General features: G+C 36.3%; 1 protein-coding gene across 3 annotated transcripts in view; it reads left to right on the top strand.

Annotated features, from left to right (window-relative positions):
* LOC121372604 (arrestin domain-containing protein 2-like) overlaps nt 1-24,409 on the top strand; it is an 87,562-nt gene that overhangs the window by 15,011 nt on the left and 48,142 nt on the right. For all 3 annotated transcript variants that reach the window (XM_041499016.1, XM_041499017.1, XM_041499019.1), the window contains exon 2: nt 6,820-6,956. In XM_041499016.1, the coding sequence (XP_041354950.1) occupies nt 6,836-6,956 (121 nt within the window). In that variant the 5' untranslated portion in view covers nt 6,820-6,835. The remainder of the gene's footprint in view (nt 1-6,819; nt 6,957-24,409) is intronic.

A 24,409-nucleotide genomic window follows, 5' to 3' on the forward strand; every position in this document is an offset into this window, starting at 1 on the left:
ACTGCACCTCTAGAAAAGATAGAGCATCTATGTTGACCTATAATTTATTGGTACACTGTTTATAGTAGAAGTTTATATTGTATGGTCATGAGGTTACTAGGAGAATGTTCACAATTTTTAACATTTTCACAAGTGTACATATATGTACTAGCATTTGTTTTAGTTCCGGTATGACATTTGTCAGTAGAGCTTTTCTAATTTCAATTAAAATTTTAAATAGAAATTTAACATTGAAAATTTTAAAATCTATCCTTCTAGAGTTTTGACTTGAATGTTATAAAACTTGGTATAATGTTCCTTTGGGTCCTGGCTAAACATTTTACTTGAGTTAGTTGGAAACATATGTTAATTTTGTACAATGGTAATTCAACAGAGCCCTACATAAGGTAGAAACAAAAAGTAGGTTGTTAAAGACAGGTGGCTGCTTAACCCAGGTAGCTGCTTAACTCGGGTTCATTTCTTCTATATTAATGATCTGTGAGAATAATGTAGTGGCTGTTGTACAGTCATTACAATAGGTTTGTCTGTACTGTAATAGATTCTGGCCGTATATTGTATCCAATAAAAAGTTGTGAGTATTGTAATCTAAAAGGCATTATATGCTCCGCCAGTGCCGCTTAGCATTCAGATCACATCCGGTCTTGTGGCTGGCTGGCTCGTGGCTTCTTATAACTGGCAGGAGCCGGGAGAAGATGAGCTGGGCTGGCATTATTCATGTAATGTGTGACCACCAGAGAGTTGGGATCAAATGCTGGTTGTGTTACTCTTACACAAGCTCTCATTGAATCACAAGTGATTGAATCTCTCCGCTTTGTGCAGTGCGATGACATCATGGGGTTAGTACAGTCTTCATTGTCAGATTTTACTTTTCATTCTTTTGTCTGAACAAAAGTAAATATATAATAATATTTTTAATAATTTTTTTATTAATAACTTATAGTATGAAAAATTAAGATGTTTACTATAAATTAAATTATAGTATCGAAAAACACTTTTAAAGAAGATCTCTCTTTCTTTCTATCTCTCATCTTTTTTTTCTTTCTCTCCCTATCCCTCTCTCTCTTTCTCTCTCTCCCTCTTTCTGTCTCTCTCCCTCCCTATCTCGCTCCTTCTCTCTCTCCCTCTCCTCTCTCTCTCTCTCTCTCTCTGTATCTCTTTTTCTCTCTCTCTCTCTCTCTCTCTCTCTCTCTCTCTCTCTCTCTCTCTCTCTCTCTCTCTCTCTCTCTCTCTCTCTCTCTCTCTCTCTCTCTCTCTCTCTCTCTCTCTCTGTCTGTCTCTCTCTTGATGTGCAGTCAGTATGTAGGATTGATCTCTGTCGATGGGCTCATTGGGCTATTTCTCATTACCACTGGTGCACCATGACTGGTATATTAAAGGCAATGTTATGTGCTATCTTTTCTGTGGGATGTGTATATAAAAACATATATATATGTATTACAAATAATGAAATATTTTAATACCAATATTGCACAGCATGATTGTTTTATGGGTGGCTTCTTTATTATTATTATTTTTTTTTTTTTTTTTTGGGGGGGGGGGGTTGTTGTTTTGTTGGCTTCTTTTGTTTGTTTTGTTGGGTTTTTTTTTTTTGGGGGGGGGGGGGGCATTCATACCAATGCAGTGTTAAAGTCTTATCTTCTATAAGTTCTCCATTATATTTATTAATATTACCATCACATCTGTTCATCTTAAATAAATGTTTAGATTTGGAGTTTAAGTCAATTCTGTGCAGATATCCCAAAGAATATGCAACTACTTCAGGTTTGCCATCTACTAATGTGATCTTCAGTTGTTCTACTCAAACAAAGGATACTGTAGGTGTGCATCTGATTTGATTTCATGGTTTATATTTCAAACAAAGAATAATTTGTGCTTACCAGCCATTTGTGCAGTCGTCACCAATAGACATTTTACAAAGAATCATTTAATTGTGACTGGTTTTGTGCTACATTTTAAAGGATAATTTAGGATTAATTTGCACAAATTATTATATTAGTTAATGGGATGAAATGGTACTTTGTTATAGTGTCCACTCTCTTGCTCTCTCCATCTCACCTCAAATTCTCTCTCTCTCTCTCTCTCTCTCTCTCTCTCTCTCTCTCTCTCTCTCTCTCTCGCTCTCTGTCTTAACATTAATTTTCATTCATTCATTCTCTTTTTATTCCTTTACTTTTTCTTATTTTTGGTTTATCATTATACAAATGATACTCTACTTTCTTGCCATATTGCAATTTTACTAAAAGATCCTTGGTGAAGAATTTATTAGAATTTGTTTCATTTTTAAATAGTATTCTGTTCAATGGTAATCAAGATTAGATGGAATGAATGAATTATAGAACCTGGATTTAAGATGTAACTGTTGATCAAGATGTTTTAAAAACAAAAATTGAAATATGTAAATATAAAATATTTATAAATAAGTTAGTAGTTATTATCAAATTTATGTCCCGAGTGAACTGATTTTCACTTGTCATGAGCTTTACCAAGTAACAAATAAAATGATTTCAAGAGGATCATAAATTTTCTTATAACTGGTCCTGAATTTGTTATTCTATTTATTACTTCAGATAATTTCTTTTTCTCTAAAAGCCTGTTATTTTTTTATATCCATGCAAATATTTATATAGAAATTATGTAAACCACTTTATACACTGTTTTGAGTATTGCTATAACTTTGTATTTTATTCGCAGATAAGTTTCAAAAATCAAAGGTATTTGTCAAATGTATTTTGAAATATATGTTTTCCAATTTAATGTGCATTGCTTATTTTAAGTTTGCCGAAGAACAAATGAAACACTAGGCATATTATGATATTTATCAAGTTGTTAGCTTAATGCTTTGATCCACTACTGCATTTTTACATAAACATTTTGTTATGCATCATACCGCAAAACTCCCACTTTATTTAAATATTGTTGGCCCTTGACCAATCTGTGCTATCGATAGATCAGTGGATCCGTTATTAGTGTAATAATTGGTAGATTGCGAAAGCATCGGTCGATCACACTGCACCATCAATGGATCTGATGTTAGATCGCACAGGTATCGACTGATCGCACTGCACTATCAATGGATCCATCGTAAGTCTGCAGCACGGGATCAAGTGAGAATCCATTGCTTGTGATACTTGCTTGATCTAACGATGATCCACTGATGGTGCAGCACAATTGATTAATTCTTGTGCGATCTACCAATTGTTTCACTAATGACGAATCCATTGATGGAACATCTCGATCTATCGATACCACAGATCGGCCGATGGCACGAGATATAAGTTTTTGACCACCTGACAAGTGAAAATCTCCTCAGATAAACAAAATGTACCTCAGTGGTTGTCCAATCGACAAGTCAAAATTTATAATGCTGATTTATTTTGAACAACAATTTTTTTTGTCCTTGCACATTAATAAAACAAACAAAGAGCTTATTTGAAAAAGTGAAAATGTTTGTGGACAAGTAGATAACTAGATGTACTTGTCCAGTGGATGAGTAAAAAAAATTCTGCATATTTTTATCTCTGAATATGTATAATGTCAAAAAACCCACAAGTTTATGTGATTCGCATAGCAGTTTTAATGATCAATACATCATTAGCTTTATTTGTTATGATTCAATTTTCTGCAGCTCTTGTAAAGTCCCTTAACATTGGACACTGATCACTTTGCAATCTGTTGTCAGCTGCATGTTCACATTCATTCCATGAATTGATTTCTGTCCGTGGATACCGCAGATTGTTTTTGTGTCTTCTATCTTTGTAAAGCACAGCTTCCTCTGTGTGAATGTTTTTTTCACAAACCTGTCAGTAAGATAAATATAAAAAGTGTGATAGGGTAATTCATTTAGATCTTTAGAACATATTCAATACCGTGGTCATTCTTTGTCAAATTGACTTGAGCCTCGTTCGACAAGATGTATTGAAATTGATGTGAAACAAAGTAATTTTCACGTGACAGTGATTGATAAGTCAATTATTCTGAGCAAAAACATTATTTTCAGAGTAGAGGAATTTAGAACCCCATTGATCTCATTTTTGTTTGTTAACAGGTCCTGGAAGACCATTACATTGAACTTCAGATGTAATGAATCTTTACTCTATTTGATCACTGGCTTTTTCTCCCACAGAATCACAGTTTTGTTCTGCATACAAGTTTTTAAATTGGTTTTGAAACCACAAAAGTGAAAATCCTAATACATGTATGTGCACATAAAACTAAAACACCAAACTTTCTGTGATTTATGAAAGTGAAAAACTGAATGAGAATAGCAGTCATCATCAAGTAGAGAGTTGTGATTTTCAAGGATGGAAGGGAAGGAAAGAAAAGGTTTATTTAACGATGCACTCAACACATTTTATTTAAGGTTATATGGCATCAGACATATGGTTATGGACCACACAGATATTGAGGAAGGAAACCCACTGTTGCCACTTCATGGGCTAATCTTTTTGATTAGCAGCAAGGGATCTTTTATATGCACTATCTAATAGACAGTTTAGCACATACTACAGCCTTTGATGTACCAGTCATGATGCACTGGCTGGAGCAAGAAATAGCTCAATGGGCCCACTGATGGGGATCGATTTCAAACTGACTGCACATCAAGCGAGCACTTTACCACTGGGCTACGTCCCACCCCAACTATATAACAGTGTACATGTATGTGTGCTGTGATATTCTCCAGTTGGGTATTACAGACCACACATCAAGCGAGCACTTTACCACTGGGCTACGTCCCACCCCAACTATATAACAGTGTACATGTGTGTGTGCTGTGATATTCTCCAGTTGGGTATTACAGACCACACATCAAGCGAGCACTTTACCACTGGGTTACGTCCCACCCCAACTATATAACAGTGTACATGTGTGTGTGCTGTGATATTCTCCAGTTGGGTATTACAGACGACACATCAAGCGAGCACTTTACCACTGGGCTATGTCCCACCCCAACTATATAACAGTGTACATGTGTGTGTGCTGTGATATTCTCCAGTTGGGTATTACAGACCACACATCAAGCGAGCACTTTACCACTGGGCTATGTCCCACCCCAACTATATAATAGTGTACATGTGTGTGTGCTGTGATATTCTCCAGTTGGGTATTACAGACCACACATCAAGCGAGCACTTTACCACTGGGTTACGTCCCACCCCAACTATATAATAGTGTACATGTATGTGTGCTGTGATATTCTCCAGTTGGGTATTACAGACCACACATCAAGCGAGCACTTTACCACTGGGTTACGTCCCACCCCAACTATATAACAGTGTACATGTATGTGTGCTGTGATATTCTCCAGTTGGGTATTACAGACCACACATCAAGCGAGCACTTTACCACTGGGCTACGTCCCACCCCAACTAATAACAGTGTACATGTATGTGTGCTGTGATATTCTCCAGTTGGGTATTACAGACCACCCACCCCAACTATATAACAGTGTACATGTATGTGTGCTGTGATATTCTCCAGTTGGGTATTACAGACCACCCACCCCAACTATATAACAGTGTACATGTATGTGTGCTGTGATATTCTCCAGTTGGGTATTACAGACGACACATCAAGCGAGCACTTTACCACTGGGCTACGTCCCACCCCAACTATATAACAGTGTACATGTATGTGTGCTGTGATATTCTCCAGTTGGGTATTACAGACCATACATCAAGCGAGCACTTTACCACTGGGCTACGTCCCACCCCAACTATATAACAGTGTACATGTATGTGTGCTGTGATATTCTCCAGTTGGGTATTACAGACCACACATCAAGCGAGCACTTTACCACTGGGTTACGTCCCACCCCAACTATATAACAGTGTACATGTATGTGTGCTGTGATATTCTCCAGTTGGGTATTACAGACCACACATCAAGCTAGCACTTTACCACTGGGCTACGTCCCACCCCAACTATATAACAGTGTACATGTATGTGTGCTGTGATATTCTCCAGTTGGGTATTACAGACCACCCACCCCAACTATATAACAGTGTACATGTATGTGTGCTGTGATATTCTCCAGTTGGGTATTAAGACCACACATCAAGCGAGCACTTTACCACTGGGCTACGTCCCACCCCAACTATATAACAGTGTACATGTATGTGTGCTGTGATATTCTCCAGTTGGGTATTACAGACCACACATCAAGCGAGCACTTTACCACTGGGCTACGTCCCGCCCCATGGAAGGGAGGGAGGCAGGTTTTAGCAGAATAGAGTGATATGGTATATGCAGAGAAGCTAGACTTTTTATAAAGTTTTATTTTGTTTAACAATACCAGTAGAGCACAGGAGAGGCTAGATTTATTCTACTGTCTTTGATTTTGATGTCATCCCACAATTGGTATATTAAAGACCATGGTATATGCTGTTCTGTCTATGGGAAAGTGCATATAAAGTCCCTTGCTACTAATGGGAAAATGTAGCAGGTTTCCTCTTAAAATTGTATTTCAGAATTACCAAATGTTTGACATGCAGCAAGCAGTCTTGACTTAATCAATATGTTCTACTGAAGTGTGCAAGACAAATAAAAAGGATGTACCGGTACCTAGTCTAAATAACTAGAGTGTTGGGGTGGGAACAGTATAAAAGAATCCAGTCTTGTGGTAAGATAAATCTGAGGCATCTTAAATGCCCTGGCTGCCTAATTAAAGCTAATTTAAACAACCACTTGTCACAAAATTAAGGCAGCTTTCTGATACTCATTCAAGTTGTTTAACACAGGTTTATTCTACTGAATCGGATTCATTGCATTGTTTGTTTGCATGTTTGTTGTATTTTGTTTTGTTTTTCTTTAATTTTGCAGGCAGCAGTCATAAGCCATGATGGATCGTTTAGAGAAGTTCCAGATAGTTTTCAATGATGCTACAGCGACGTACTGTGCTGGTAGCACCGTCTATGGCTATGGCTGGGTAGTCGTCAAGGATCCATTCTACGTGCAAAGTAAGTATATTACCAGGGTTTTTGCCAGAGTGTACAAACACTCAAATTACATACCCTAAAATCGTGGAAATTAATGGATATATGTTTTTAATTTTTAGATGGATTATAAAAAGAGAACTGCTGTTTACAAAAAGTACAAAAATGTATATGAATGCACTGCCCTATTCAAAATGTTTCAGACCCATAACAATAACCTAGTTGGGATCTGTTAAATTGTATTTATTAATACCCGCAAAGTATTTTCTGGCAGAAAGCCTGATTACAGTGAAAGCCCTCTAAACTGGACTTCCATGGGACCAAGTTAAAAGTCCAGTAAGAGGTGTCCAGTTTAGAGAGGTTATATTTTGTACTGATATTTCAAATGGACTGTGAACAACATCCACTTTTGAGGGAATTCTGGTCTGCTTTAGAACAGTTTCACTGTACTAACAAAGCATGACAGATTTATAGTCTGTAAAAAGACCATAAAAGTGAAATGTTTTTTTTTAAAACACACCATTAACTATATATTATTTCTGTTTAAGCAGTGAATGAGCTGGATAATGTTATCAGTTTTGTTGACTACTGTTGAGCATTGACAGAATATGCCATACAGTATTAGCACCATAAAATATGTTTTCCTGGGTTGACATTTTAAGCAGTTAATGTGTGGTACTTACCAACTATAATTAGAACTGATAGATTTTTGTGTGCTTGTACTAATTAGCACAGTTAATGGATTCTGTGTACATAACACTGGGCAGGATATTCTATTTTATAAATATGTATGTTGTAAGCAATCAGAAAATGGTAGGTGATAAATTTATTTACTTTGTTTAAGTTTTCGTTATGATAGTTACAACATTTTTAGCCCACTGGCAGAGATTAATTAAAATCTGAAAATGGATTGTGTCTACTAACTTAATTGTCAGTTCTTAGTGTAATGGAAGTGAAGGAATATTTGTTTAATTTCACCTCAGCCCATTTTAAACTCTTTGGTGTCTAATATATGGTTATTTCAACATTTCAAGAGAAAGAAACACGACCTACAGCCACCACATCTACAGGCAACTCCTAATGATAATCGTCATTGGGTTTTACGTGCACATTCAGAGCAATTAAGCTGTTGTAGTACACGCCTGTCATTGGTGCAGGACAGGAAAAGGGTTAGGGTAGGTGGGAGAGGGGACCGCCTGGGCTGGTATGTGCAAGGGAGCACCAGCAGCTCGACCGGGGTCGGTAGTGGGCAGGGGCAATTGTGGTGCTATTGAATTTTGAATATCCCGTAGGATTTAAGTCGAAAAGGAAATATGGCACAATTTTCATGAATGAATTTTGGCACATTTTTTAACGTTTCATTGAAATGTGAAAAGGGAGCTACATATGATTTTGAACTTATTGAGCCGAGAGTACCGTATTTGACCGGAAATTAGCCCATGTCTTTGAATAAGCCCCCCTCCATTTTGATAGCATTTAAGAAATTAGGCCCTCATTCGTAAATAAGCCCACCCCCAACTTCGTCACCTTATAAATAACACAAAACTGCAAGTTTGCTCAAAGTTCATTTAAAAGGTCATACCTCCTGCAAATAATTAAACACACAAATGTAACACAATATTTTACCACCAGTGAGATTTAGCAGTCTAACAATAACAGTATGTAACATTGTTTTCAATTTCATGCCTGCAGTATTTCTTTGAAGTACCTAAACCCAAGTCTGAACTAAAACCAATGTCTATTTTTACCACCACACTGTGTCCGCAGTTAATGCTAATTAGGCAAATACCTTATTCTGATTGGCTAAGAACAATGGCCTAGATTGACAATTCTTTGTAGTGTAAGCTGGCTGCCTGTCAGAAACGTGTGTATACACTATTGAGTTTGTTGTTTTAAGTCTTCTCAGCATTAAATTTTGAATGTAAATAAACAGCACTGGTAAGTAATTGTAACATAGAAGGTGCGTTTCTGATAATTAGATACTAGTAAAAAAAATTTTTTTTATTAATAAACTTTTATTTATTAATAACAAATGGAACACTAATTAATAGATGTGCTACTGGACGTTTTTCATTTTCTTCCTAGTTCATTTAATTATTATTTATTTTAATTATTAGTTGTTTTTTTGTTTTTTTCAACAAAACTGGCCCCTTGTCTGGGAATAAGCCCACCCCATGCTAAGCTTACAATGAGTTGTCTTGGCCCCCTGGGCTAATTTCCGGTCAAATACGGTAATGATATTGCAGAAAGGCATGTTTAATATGCACTTGGCCTTTGATGTGCCTGTTGTTGTTCTTAAAGTAGTACTAAACCTGTCATTTGTGATAAATGTTAGTGTGTGTGTTGTAAAAAAAAAAAATGAACAAAAAATGTTTGCAATTTTATTTCATCTAGTACCACTGTGTCAAGTAGCCTTGTGCTTGAAATATGTATGGGATATCTGCACAAAAAAAACGTAATCAAATTTTGTCAAACTAGGGTAGTCATAGAGGCTATCCGTTATCTCTGAAATGAGCAGCTTAACCGTAAAAAAAAATCTGATTTACTTTTATGGTGAGAGGTGGTAGTACAAATATATTTATATCTATGTATTTATATGTCGATTGATAGGGTAGGAGTTTTAGCCACATATTTTACTATTGTCGTCTATGGGATTGATTTGGTGGTATACACCCTTAATGGAATGTGATATAAGTGTGTACATATAATAGTTTAATGTATTTGTTTTATTTTTATTTTATTTTATTTTGATACAAATTTATTTAAATGTTTTGACAAAGTAGTGCTCTGAATGTACATATAAAACCCTATGACCATTGTCATTAGGAGTTGTCTATACAATTTTTTTTAATAATTATATTGATTTACTTAGAGTGCTCACCTGAGGGCTTAGGGTTGTAGGATTGGATCCCCTTGGTGGGCCCATTCACTGACTGGGTTTTTTCCCATTCCAGCCAGTGCCCCATAACTGGTATATCAAAGGCTATAATATGTGTTGGCCAATCTGTGGTGAAGTTGACATAAAAGAACCCTTGCTGCTAAAGGAAAAATATAGAGGGGTTCCTCTAAGACTATATATGTCAGAATTAATAAGTGTTTCATATCCAGTAGCCAAGGGTTAATAAATCAGTGTGCTCTAGTGGTGTTGTTAAACAAAAACAAACTATAATTATGAGAGAATCTTACAAGTTTTTGCATTTAGTTTGATTCTATATTTTTTTTTTTTTTTTTTAAATAAAAAATAAAACATATATTACGGTTAATGCTTTGTCTAATAGTCTAGATATGTTAGCTACCCAACTGCCATTTCACGAATATGCTAGTTAAAATTATCCATATTTTACATATCTGTATAGTGTACTGATGATTACAAGTGTATGTGTGTCTGGTACACATGTTCTAAGAATCTCTTCCATGTTAGACTGTGGGCCGGAGTCTGGAATAAACTGAGTATACCTGTAACAGGTAGATTTAGACAGGCTGGACACATTGCAGGATAAACTGTTTATTTCTCTGAGCGGTGTGTGGTTTTGTGCATGCTGGCTGATTCACATAGTGTATGGCTTGTATTGACTGGGATGAGGCATACCTGCCACCCTGCATTCACACACTCCTTGAAACAAGTGTGGGCTGGAAGGACAACCATTTCTTCATACCACTGTTCAGATTGTTTTTATTCCATTTTTATCTTGCTTGCATGGGTGTAGTCAGAAAGCAAGACACCAGTGTTACTTTTCAAGGGCCATTAACTTTTTGGGGGGACAGGGCATAGCCATAATAGCACACGGCCACTGGCCTATGGTATGACCACCATCAGCTCCACCAGTGGGCCACTGTCGGAAGCCACTGGTGGCCCACCAGTGGCATGACCAGCTAATAGCCATCGGCCTACCATCGGTAATCTGCCGACGGTGGGCCAACAGCAGGCCACTGATGATATATACCCCATATAATTTAAACAACATTGTACATCATTTAATCGATTTATTCACATAGTTTATGCTATGGTTCTTCGTCACTGATGTCACTATAGATTCTAATAAGTCTGCAACAACTCTCAGACTAAATCTACTTGTCTCCTCATCCATTTGGCAGTTTCTCTCTGAAAACAGTGATTCATATTAAGCATGATGTCATTATGCAGCCAAGATTTCATATAAATCAAATAATGGGACCTTGTTTCTATTTATTTTAATATTCCTATTCGATATAATAAAGTACATGACATCATAAGCAGATAACTCTTTTTATTAAATTTCTCAAGAATGTTAATAGTTGTATTGTAACCGACATTATGTTCTCAACTCAGAAATATTGTACATGAAATACATACAATAAAATATATAAAATGTTCTCATTTCTGTTTCATATCTTGTCTCATTCATTATCCATATAACTTTGTTCCTTTGCATTATAAGTGGCAAAACAGTATAATATACTGTATATACTACCATGTTAAACTGGGTTCACCTGAGACAGGTGGAATAATCGTACAAAGAAGAAGGACCCGATTTGAAACTTTCAAAGTTAGCCTTGTGTGTCAAAGTTTTATATTTTAGGACACAGAGTCTTATAGGGACTATCAATAATTAGCCTGTAAAAGGAGAAATATGAATGTTTCATCATTATTAACCAAATTACGTTGTCAACCCTTTGCCAATATTGGCTTGATGACAGGCCAACAGTGGACAAGTTGCCACAAATCTTGAGCAAAATGATTGTGGAGAATATCAGAAAGAAAAAAATGTTTTATTTATCGACGCACTCAACATATTTTATTTATGGTTATATCATTGGTTAAGGATCACACAGATTTTGAGAGGAAACCCACTGTCGCCACTACATGAGCTACTCTTTCCGATTAGCAGCAAGGGATCTTTTATTTGCGCTTCCCACAGGCAGGATAGCACAAACCATGGCCTTTGTTGAACCAGTTATGTATCACTGGTCGGTGCAAGTTGTTTACACCTACCCATTGAGCCTTGCGGAGCACTCACTCAGGGTTTGGAGTCGGTATCTGAATTAAAAATCCCATGCCTTGACTGGGATCCGAACCCAGTACCTACCAGCCTGTAGACCGATGGCCTGCCACGACGCCACCGAGGCCGGTAGGAGAATATCATGTGGCAATTATGACAGTTTTTATATCATTATATACATATTTTTATACAACAAACAATCTCTTCAACAATTTGTGACATGAAAATACTTACTTGATAGCAACAAATGGTGAAATAAAGATAATATGGCAAAACAAACCACCGCCTCTTTTGAATACACCAAGAAGGCATGCACGTGTTTCTCAAAGAAGTCAGTAGATGGCGCATGATGATCAATAAATCCCGTGCTCTTGCCAAAGGCGGGCCATGGGTGGCTAGCGGATGGCATTTTGCTGAGAGAAAATGGTGTTATCTGGGAGTTACCCCAGTGGTAAAGCTCTTTCCTGATGTGTGGTCAGTCTAGGATCGATCACTGTTAGCGGACCCATTGGGCTATTTTTTGTGATGTCCTATCCTGTCTGTCTTATATGATGCATATAAAAGATCTCTTGCTGCTAATCGGAAAGAGTAGCCCATTGTGTGGCTGCAGTGGGTTTCCTCTCATTATCTGTGTGGTCCTTAGCCATATGTCTAATGCCATATAACCAAAAATAAAAATGTGTCGTGTATACATTTAGAAAAGAAATTCCTTCCTTCCTTCTTATACCTTTGTTAATTGTCCATGACCTATTGCATTTAGCTTATAGTTTTTCACAAACTACAAATTTTAGACAAATGAAACTTAATTAAGCTGTTGTGGAAATTAATATGTTCAGTATTTATTTACTTGCATGCAGTACTCTCTACAGGGAGTCAAGTTAAAGAATGTGTTACAAATTGTTATGGAAAACAAGATATTACTTCCTACCCACTTTTTAAACAACTGTCCAGTACTTAATGTGGATTATTAATATGTGAGCCATCATGGTTTTTCCATTCTGGTTCTAACGCATTTTCCATCTGTCCCATATGAAGCATTTCACTGTTGGATATCTTAGTTTCAGTATTACCGATTTGACAACTGTTGTTGTACATCAGAGTATAATTCAGCTTGTGTATAACTATAATAATTTGTATTTATTAAGATACAAACAAGGTGTTTGACACTGGTTTATTCTCGTCTGGTGAATGAGTTTAGGACTTGTAGAAAGAGCTGTTCATTAAAAGTTCAAAGTAGCTTTTCGTTGGCAATTACTTAGTGGTCTTCACCTACTTGCTTAGTTGTTTTTGCTTCAAAGAACTAATTAGCAATTTAGAGGTCGCTTCAGTCAATAAGATCAGTTGGTGTAATCAGCTAAAATAGTAAATAAGCCAATCATTCATAAAATAAAGCCAGTGTTGGTGCCCACAGAGAGCATACTTGAATGATTTGTAGTGTGGGTTATCACAGCAGTAAGTCCACCATTTTCATATCATTTCAACTTTTCATTCTAATGTTCAATTAAGGTTCAAACACACTGTCCTGGGCATACACTTCATCTATCTGGACTGTCTGCATGTTAGTGGTTAGTTGTTAGGCCTTACACCTACCCACTGAGTCATTAAACTTGTTCTGGGTGGTAGCCGGTACCGGGAGGCAAACCCAGTACTTATCAGCCTCAAGTCTGATGGCTTAATCGTTACACCACAGAGGCCTGTGTAAGTCCACCAAACATCTGTTTGAAAGTTCCATGCACACAACATGTATATTTTCAGTCTTTGCCAGGAAAGGAGAGTGATCACTCTGGCTCCACTCCATACTCACCAGGAAAGTTTTAGGAGAGAGGCAAATTGATTGACTTATGTGACTGCTCGCCTGGCATCATTACAGAAGAGTGATCTTCAGTTCTCCTTGATTTTGCTCATGGCAAAGACTGTATTTAGAAAAACAAGTCATAGTAATGTGGTTGTGTGACATTCCATTTGGAAATACTGGAACTGTGATATTTTAATTTCTTAAGAAAACATGTCTTCTGTCTAGGGGAGTGTGTGAGTAATTTTCCATTCCTAAAAATTTTACCAGTGATGGAACCCAGGGTTTATAGGATAGATCAGATTTCTTAATGGTCTGTAAATAAAATTACAATTTTTAAATCCTTTTTCTGATGCTGTGGACTTCTTTCCATTATCACATAAAATCCTCGGCTAACTGCAGATCATAAGTGAGACATTGCTTTGTTACAGAGGTCCAATGAAACCATTTTTCTGATTGGCCAGAGTTTATCACATGCTAAAGGCAGACACATCACTGGTGCATTTTGTTACAGTTTCTCATAAAAAGCTGTCAGTATTATTTTGTTGATCATAAAGCCCAGCATTTCATCTGTTAATTAATGTTTAAAAACAATAATGCTAGAATACAAGATATTGTAATTTTAAAAAAAATATTTAAAAAATAAGATTTCTAAGAAGCTAGTATTCTGAACTTCTGACATTATTTGTTTTCTACATGTTGCCAAATGTTCAAGATCCATTGATAATGATAATCTTGGTAGCGAAACGAAGCTTATGGTACAAAGAACATGAATACATTGTATGTGCATACATGTAATTCGGTTATACCAGATATTGGGCTTTAAATTTAGCCATGCAGAGTGATATTTTCTTGATAACAACTGATGTTCCAAGTCATCGGCGATGTCTTATTTTATTGCAGTGCATGCTTTTAGTCCACAGGAATTTATTATCTATGGATTCTGCACATTGTCACATGATGACTTGAGTGGGAATCATATTAAATTAGTCAAGAATTCCATTAGGACCACTGGCTTCAAGTTCATTTTAAAAATATTTATCCAGTTGTATTTTTTCTTTGTGTCGGTGAGCTGCAATGCATGGTTTGTTGCCCATTCTATTTGCAGTTGGTTGCAAAGCAAACTAGGCGCTACAGAAATTGATGTAACTACCCAGCGCTAACATAACCACTATGGATTTGTTCTATTCTAGGTATTCCTAATAACACTGTTACCCTGATAGCAATACTCTTGCAAATAGCATACTTTTACAGTAGCTTTTTTCTCTCCAAATAAATTGAGCTTCCATTAGGTATATATTACTAACATCTATAGGGTTTTAATTGTTCAGGTAGGAGGGAGAGGAGGTTATATGGGTGTAGACGTTTAGCTTTGGGGGTTTTTACAAACAATTCAGCCCGTGTGCAATTAAATTAAAAATTAAAGTTTTGTTTTGTTTAATGACACCACTAGAGCACATTGATTATTAATCATTGGCAAATTGGCATGTCAAACATTTGGTAATTTTGACATATTGTCTTAAGAGGAAACCTGCTACATTTTCCCATTAGTAGCAAGGAATCTTTTATATGCACCATTCTACAGACAGGATAGCACATACCACAGCCAGTTGTGGTGCACTGGCTGGAACGTGACATTGCCCAATGGGCCCACTGACGGGGATCGATCCAAAACTGACCATGCATCAAGCAAGAGCTTTACTACTGGGCTGCGTCCCACCCTACAATTAATTAATTACTCTTCAGATTTTATTTTAGTGTTACGTTAATATATATTGTGTCTCTACAGTTATTTTATTTAATATAATTATTATTTGTGAATTTCACTGGTAAAGTTTATATGTAGCTAATGAAATTTGTTTTTTTAAAGTTTGTTTTATTAAACGGCATCACTAGAGCACATTAATTTTTTAATCATCAGCTATTGGATGTCAAACATTTGGTCATTTTGACATACCATATAGTCTCAGGTGGGAAATCCACAAAATTTTCCATTAGTAGCAAGGGATCTTTTATATGCACCATCTGGCTGGAACAAGAAATAGCCCAATGTGCCCACCGACTGTTTTGAGTGTATGTATCTGTGTCCTGTGAACAGTTAATATGTACTAATGTGTATGTTCCTTACTGGTACCTCAGGGAACTTTATTTTTCTAAATTGTGATTTACCAGTATTTAACCGTACAAATTTATGTAAGAATCTCCAAAATTGTTAATTATGACACAATACTGAACAAAATGTTTCCTGATTCGTTTTGTGGAGGTATTGGTTCTTTTGGTGGGAGGGGGTGGGCAATTAATGTCTTCATCTATTAAACATTTTAATTTCAAATACGCTGACATTTAATAGCTCTTTCCTAACATTTATTGCATCACTGATTAACAAAACACATCATTGTCATAGAAGAAAAAAAATGGCTCTAAAACTTTAAGAGAGCCGGTAAAAATCAACAAAAGTAGACAGTAATCACACAAATTTACATTGCTTTCAGTTAGCAGACAATTTGCTTTGATGAAGAAGGAAGACTTCATAAACTGTTTATCTCTTTGTGACTGGGAGTTCTGGAACAGAACACTCGCTAGTCATCTTACCTCTCTGGCTTCCATACTCTTTACACTGGAGATCTTTCTTTTTCTTCTATTTTTTATACTGGGCCATGCACACCTGATGAGTCATGAGCCTAAACCTCACCCTGCTTGAATGCAGTAATAAAATGATTTACTGCTAGGTCTACATTCAAACTGGCAAACTGCATTTTGTGTTAGTCAAGGCTGTTCCAGTATTGATCGTATGAGAGAGACATCCTAAATATTATTGGAGGGTGGGGGGGGGGGGGGGGGGGGTCACATCTTTTTCCCATTAAAGGTACAAAAAAAGGTTTGTTTTGTTTACCAAAACCACTAGAGTACATTGATTTATTAATCATCGGCTATTGGATGTCAACATTTGGCAATTTGGACATATAGTCTTAGAGAGGAAACCTGCTACATTTTTCCATTAGTAGCAAGGGATCAGGCAGGTTAGCACATACCACGGCCTTTGATATACCAGTCGTGGTGCACTGGCTGGAACGAGCATTAAAGGTACAAAGTTCATGTCTTAAAATTCCTTTAAATTGTAACTAATTACTGATGTGATGTAAATTAATGCTGAAAAACTTATAATGCAATATTGCTATTGAATTTTTTTATTTTGAAGACCACTACTGTATCTAACCATGTTTCCTTCTACTGGCTAAATAATATGTTTAGAAAGATCTGTATGTGGGTATAACTCATCTGCTGGTACTACATGTGGTTTTTATGTCCCTTTCCCAGAATGGTGAAGGTGGCATATTCATAGTGTTAGTCCTGTCCATCTCTTTAATCTCAGTTCACAGAGAAGTTGGCATTCTATATATGGACTTGATCTGGCAATCATAAAAATAATGTAATTTTAAAAGATTTGTATGATTTACGAAATATGGCCACGAAGTGAAATTATAGTAAGATATCTTATGTTTATTATGTACAAAAATAAAAGCCAAAACAAGGGTGACCCAAGTGTCTGTCATTGTCCTCAGTGACCTGATAACACATACATGAAGCAATGCTAAAGTTATCAAAAAGAAAGAAGTGTTTTATTTAACGACGCACTCAACACATTTTATTTACGGTTATATGGCGTCAGACATATGGTTACGGACCACACAGATTTTGAGAGGAAACCCGCTGTCGCCACTACATGGGCTACTCTTCCGATTGGCAGCAAGGGATTTTTTATTTGTGCTCACAGGCAGGCTAGCACAAACCATGGTCTTTGTTGAACCAGTTATGGATCACTGGTCAGTGCAAATGGTTTACACCTACCCATTGAGCCTTGCGGAGCACTCACTCAGTATCTGGAGTCGGTATCTGGATTAAAAATCCCATGCCTCGACTGGGATCCGAACCCAGTACCTACCAGCCTGTAGACCGATGGCCTGCCACGACGCTACCAAGGCCGGTTGCTAAAGTTATCATGTTAGCAAAGGTGTTATCAGACAGTGGCATGATAACACTTCAATTTATCAGATAGGTGTTACAGGGTCACATGAACTATGCATGGTTGCATGATAAACCAATATATCTGCCTTTTCACCAAATTACAGGAGTTTATCTTGTAAACCTCTCTATTTGAGGACACCTGAATACACGCACGTCTATGGAATGGGTGTGCTTTTTCGGTGCTCTGTGTTTATTAATATAATATGCCATTACAGATAGTATTTTGCAGCAATTCTATATTTCCCCCACAAATGTTCTCAGAGACAGCCACTTAGTAACTAGTTAAATTTGACATGGGAATATTTCTGTGAATGTCCCCTGTGCATATGCATGCTTTAAATATAAATGTTTGTGTTGTGGATACCTATTGTTAACTGATCTTTTGTTCTGTAATGTGGTTGTTTAATTATATTGTTTTCGGGGATCAACACCTTAAAAATTGATGACTTTAGAAAGTGGAACAGGCAAAGTTAACTGTTCAAGAGTCTACAATTAGATTTTAATTAGGGTTTTTCTAAAAAAAATAAAAATATATAAGACATTTAGTTGGTTTCAGGGGAAAATATTTCAGTTTACAGTGATGTCCGCAAATGTCCCGAGGTAAAAAATTAAACACATGTGGGCATCAAATAGACAATAATACTACCCACAAATCTTAAAACTTCATATGGTTATCTCCTAAATAGCTGTCGATTTAAAATGTGCTAGGGTGTCACTATAAGCAAGCATTTCTCTCATATCTCAGATGTTAACCCAGGAAAAGAATGTGGGCTAAAGATCACCAGCAGCAGCTGTCGGTCCAGCAGCACCATGATGCAGACTCAGAATACACCAGCTGGTTCTAGTCAAGGTGGTTCATTGATGCCCGGTCTTGTGTTTACCAAGAAAGCAGCTGGCAGGAGGAGAACCACCTTAAACAGTGTTGGGAACATACCTCACTAATAACACTAATAATTAGCAGAAATGTCACCCACCAAAATGTTTCCTCCCACTGGCTAAAGAGTATGCTTAGAATGTGTATGTGTGGATATAACTCATTCCATCAGGACTACATGTGGTTTTTATGTCCCTGCCCCTGAATCTGTGAATGGTGAACGTGGCACATATATATCATTATATGGTGTTAGTCCTTTCATTTCAACTTATTTTCATGCTTATATCCAATTAAGGTACAAGCACACCATCCTGGGCACATACCTCAGCAATCTGGTCTGTCTGTCCAGGACACTGAGTTAGTTGTTAGTTGGTTAGTGGTTAGTGAGAGAGAAGAGGGTGTAGTGGCCTTACACTTACCCAATGAGCCCTTAAGAACTCGCTCTTGGTTTGGAGCCAGTACCGGGCTGCGACACCTGTAGCCTGTAGTCCGATGGCTTAACCACTGCGCCACCGAGACTGGTCAGTGTTAGTCCTGTCATTTTTTTTAATTTGAATATACACAGAGAATTTTGCATCCTCCATGGACTATATTACTTATTAAATGGTGGGGGAAAATTAAGATTCCACTGGAATTGTAAAAATTATGTAATATATATGTGTTATAGTGTTGTCCTCTTCTTTAATCTGAATACACTGACTAGGTTGCATTGAATTTTCGAGAAAAAAACCCTTAAAATTTCACTGAAATTGTAAATATTATGTAATACAGATATTTTGGGATTCTGTCTCAAATTGTGAAATTCACGGAAGCAAGGAATCCTGCTAAATTTCTTGCCTGCAGACTGTATATGCCTTTTGGAATGGAAATACAGCTGATTAAAATCTCTTTAAACTAATGTATTCTGTGTATGACCAGCTCTACAGCCAGTGGCAATATGTCTGTGGATGTACACTAACATTGACGTTTCATGCTTTGAATATTGCCTGGGGCATAATGCAGACTGCCAATTATTTGTCCCAGGAGAAATACAATTTTGTAAATGACATGTTTCCAGCAGACACTATATATCAGGGTATATAAGCAATAAGTGGTAAGGGGCATAGTAACCTATTCATACCAGTGTTACAAATTGTATGTTCAAATCCTGTTAATATACACTTAAAATTCTTCCCACAGGCAGTGCCTTTTTTCATACTGTGGAATTTACTACAAGTTATTTATTTCTGAGCCGATTGTTTTCTAAATTAGACACAAAAATAGGTAATTTTTTTGTTATTTCCAAAACAATTTTACTTTTTTTGTTATATTAAACCAAACTGAAATTATATATATAAAAAAAAAACATTTCTATAATGTTTTATTACAGTGAAACATTTCTAAGCTGGACACCTGTGGAACCAAACAAAACATCTGTTTTGGGGTATCCAAGTTAAAGAGGTTCTGTTTTGTACTAATATTTAAAAAGAGATTGTTTTGAGGGGTTTCACTATAAGAATATTAAAATGTTTCAGCATCAGTCAAAATTCTTCTTTGATTTTTCTCTGAATTTAAAGACGTTAGTTATAGCCTTGTTTCTAGTGAGATGTACTATCAGACAAATACAGTGTCATTCAGAATATTTTGCATCACGGCAAGCAAAAGTTCATTTAGTAGCACCTCAGTACTTGTTATTTTTTAAACTTGGTATGGAGAATTGAGAGAAGAAACCCTCTGACATACCAGCCCAAAGACATTTTGTTTTAGATAGTATACCCGTATCTTCATGCACACAGGTGGTGTTTAGTTTAATCAGTAGAGTGTCTGCCCGAGGTGCTTTGGTTGTATGATAGAACTGATTGTATTCCTCCCCACTCACCATCTCAACCAATGCTTCACATCTGGTATATCGAAGGCAATGGTATGTGTTGTCCTGTTTATGGGATGTGCATATAAAAAATCTCTTGATATTAATGAAAAAATATAGTGGGTTTCTTCTAAGATTATATTTCAACATTATCAAATGTTTGATATCCAATAGCTCTAGAGGTTTTGCTAAACAAAACAAACGTTTATGTATTTTCATGCCTTGTAAAGTGATGCATTCTCACCTCTTCTCAGAGTTGTCGAGCACGCGACTGAAGTGTGATGGCTTGCAGGATCAATATATTAGTCACAACTGGAGTCCTGTTTTTTCCATCCCTAGTACATCAAATGTTATGTAATGTCCTGTGTATTGGAAAGTGTATATGAAAGACCTCTTGCTGCCTTTTCAGTAGGAGCTGCCTATGTGGCAGAAGAAAAGCCTGTGAGGCAGCGACAGGTTTCCTCTCTTGATCAAGTGTAGACACCAAATAACTGGTTTAAAATGTGCTGAGAAGTTGCCAAACAAATATTCCTTTCTTTCTTCCTTTCTTCTTCTTCTCGGTAAAGTTTTGTTTATTTTTATACATGTACATCACCCATGGTGTTCTCAAGGATGTTATTTTTCAGCTTTTTAAAAACTGATTTCAGCTATTTTTGGCATAAAATAATAGACCTCTTTCTCATTCCACTGCGCATGTGCCCGTTGCGGAGTTATTCGAGGACGCAAACCGCGAGATTTAGCGAGATCTCGCCAAAATAGACCTATCTGCAAATTGGGGGGCAAAAGCAATGGGAGGCCACGACCATTGTTCAATTATTAACTGTTCCAATTGCATATGTCCGGGAAATTCGTTATCCTTCCATCGATATCCAGCCAATGGATATCGGAAACGTTTGTGGGTAATCGTTTCACGTAGAAAACGATTTTAATGTTACTCTAAGTACGAGGGTTTGTTCGGTATATTTTGTAGGAGGGAAGCCAGTGAACGCATAAGGGACCAAAACCTTACCGGTTCTGTACAGGACGTTCCTACACAGGGCGGTCTAGTATACTTAGATATGGTGGAAAACATATTAACAGTAAAGAAAATAAATATATATTTTGTATATAAAGAAAATATATGTATATTTCGAATTATACTCAATAAAATATATAACGTGGCGTGTGTAAATATATAAAAAATATATGTAGTCAGGACAGCTATGTACAGAACATTCCTATACAGGGCGGTCTAGTATTCTCTACTTAGATATGGTAGTAAACAGTAAATAAAATAAATAAATATATATTTTGTATATACAGAAAATATATGTATATTTCGGACAATACTCAACAATATATATATATATATGAACTTTTAATGTTATTATTTCTCAGTGTGTTTCAAATTTAATTATAAGTATTGTCTGTTATTACTTTTACGTTCATCTAGGTATGAACAAAAAAATCATCCGCAAACTTATGTGAGAACGGCTTCGCCGATTCACACAATTTACGGATGATTTATTTTGTTCATACCCCGATGAACGTAAAAGAAATAACAGACACTCCTTAAATAATAATAATAATAATAATAATGATATATGAATATATATAGAGTGATGACGGCTGTGTACAGGACGTTCCTACACAGGTCCGTCTAGTATTTTATATACTTAGATATGGTGGAAAACACATTAACAGTAAAGAAAATAAATATATTTTGTATAATACCCAATGCGTTCATGTTGACACTGTATAAAAATGTGTGTATGGGTAAACAGAACGGCACCTACCTTCAACCCCCCCCCCCTCCCCTCAAATCCCCCTTTTTTAAAATTCCCACTTTATGGATATACATGTAACAGCATAAAATCAATTCCTTTTTTTAACTTTTCCCAATTAGATAGACACTAAGAAAAATGCAACAAAACACCTTCTGATATATATATATATATATATATATATATATATATATATATATATATATATATATATATATAGTCAAACCTGTCCTAGCGGCCACCTGTACTCAGCGGTCACCTGCCTTCAGCGGCCACTTTTTTCCTCCCAAAAGATTTATAATGTAAATGCACCTGTAATAAGCGGTCACCTGTCTAACGCGGCCAGCGGCCACCTAAATTGGATCCCAAATCGCTAAAATACCTGCATTAAGCGGCCACAGTAAAGTTTTACTCTTATATAAAAGGGATATTTTAACAACAGCGATAAGGTGCAGCAAATAACTGATCTTCACACCTTCAGGAATACTAGTACCCATTCAGTCCCGACATCTCCACTGTGTATCAATTAAGGAAGTATCAATCTGACATGCATCTAATTGCCTCTGGGCAGGCTACGCTTGACATTTGTAGATTCACTTACTATAACAATACATCGCATGAAGTCGGAATTAAATAATTAAATGGAAAAAGAAAACAAAATTGTGGAGAACGGTTAATTTAATATATTCTGTTTGCATTATTTCTGAAGGAGACAACATGTCAAAAGTTGATTTATAGTCAACTATGTACTGCTAATTAACGGATTTGTGCTTCAGACGGTAAAACAAGAAACAACAAAAAATGTTTTAAAGACTATATATGTGGCAACCTGTACTCAGCGGCCACCTGTCTTAATCGGCCATGTTTATCTACTCCCTTGTGTGGCCGCTTAAGACAGGTTTGAATGTGTGTGTATATATGTATGTGTGTGTGTGTGTGTGTGTGTGTATATACTCTCTCTCTCTCTCTCTCTCTCTCTCTCTCTCTCTCTCTCTCTCTCTCTCTCTCTCAAGTATATATATCGATCGATGCCATAACCTGTCGATGCCATAACCTATGGAATCTGTCAACTGTTTTGTTTATACTTTTTACGAGATAGTCTTTTAATCTGGCGTTATCAAAACCCTCGGGTACGAGTCGCAGAGACTTTGTCCAAGTTGTTGCACTGCTTTTTAAAGGGACATTCCCGAGTTTGCTGCAATTTTTAAGATGTTATCGACTAACAGAGACTTTTTAATGATTGTAATTACATATCAAATATATTTTTCTGCATAAAATATCAGTGGCTGTATATTAAACGTGTTTCTGATATTTGTACTATGTTAAATTTCATCTTATTTCCTAAAATATAGTTTTTTCTTATGTATGAAGTTATTTGAAGACAAAATCCAGTCTGGGCTTCTTACAAATATTAAGACGATCAGAAACACATTGAATATACAGACACTGGTATTCTAAACAAGAAAATATATTTAATATGTAAATTTAATCGTAGAAATATTTTATTAGTCGGAAACATCTTACAATGCAGCAAACTCAGGAATGTCCCTTTAATTTGAACCATTCCGCTGTAAATTTCAGCGGACCGTTTTCTACGGCCATTATACCATCTAATTCAAAATATGTACATGTTAGTTGCCAAAGTTTAAAAGTCTCCTACGAAGCTACTCAAGTCACCCATAACAACCTGTCTGTCATGCCCCCCAATTTGTAAATAGACTAGTTTCAGTCTATTTTGTCAAGGGATGTTACTCTTCGTGCGCATGCGCAATAGGAATGCGAAATACCTCTATTGTCTCAAAATAGCTTTAATCTAAAATGCTAAAAAATTACTTTTTTCAGGTATTGTATAGAGATTTCAGCTTGAATTAAATCAAGTTTATTTTTGTACAATTCCATATAATGTACATCACTTTCACCCATAGTTTGCTTAAAATAAAATAAAATAAAAACTTTTTTACATAAAATAATTTTCCAAAAATAGGTTGGATTTGATCTAAAATGCTCAAACAATGATCTTTACGCAGGTATTGTACAGAGATTTCAGCTTTTTAAAGATCGTGTCAGCTTTTATTTTCCAATGGGTATCGCATCCCTCTGTAATGTGAGACCTATTGATTTGTGAGTGAAATATTTAAAGATAATGTCAAAGTGATCCCATTAGTGAAATCTGGTTCTACACAATAGATCAGCTCCA

The sequence above is a fragment of the Gigantopelta aegis genome, chromosome 4, assembly GCF_016097555.1.
Source record: "Gigantopelta aegis isolate Gae_Host chromosome 4, Gae_host_genome, whole genome shotgun sequence".
In the NCBI taxonomy this organism is placed as follows: Eukaryota; Metazoa; Mollusca; class Gastropoda; order Neomphalida; family Peltospiridae; genus Gigantopelta; species Gigantopelta aegis.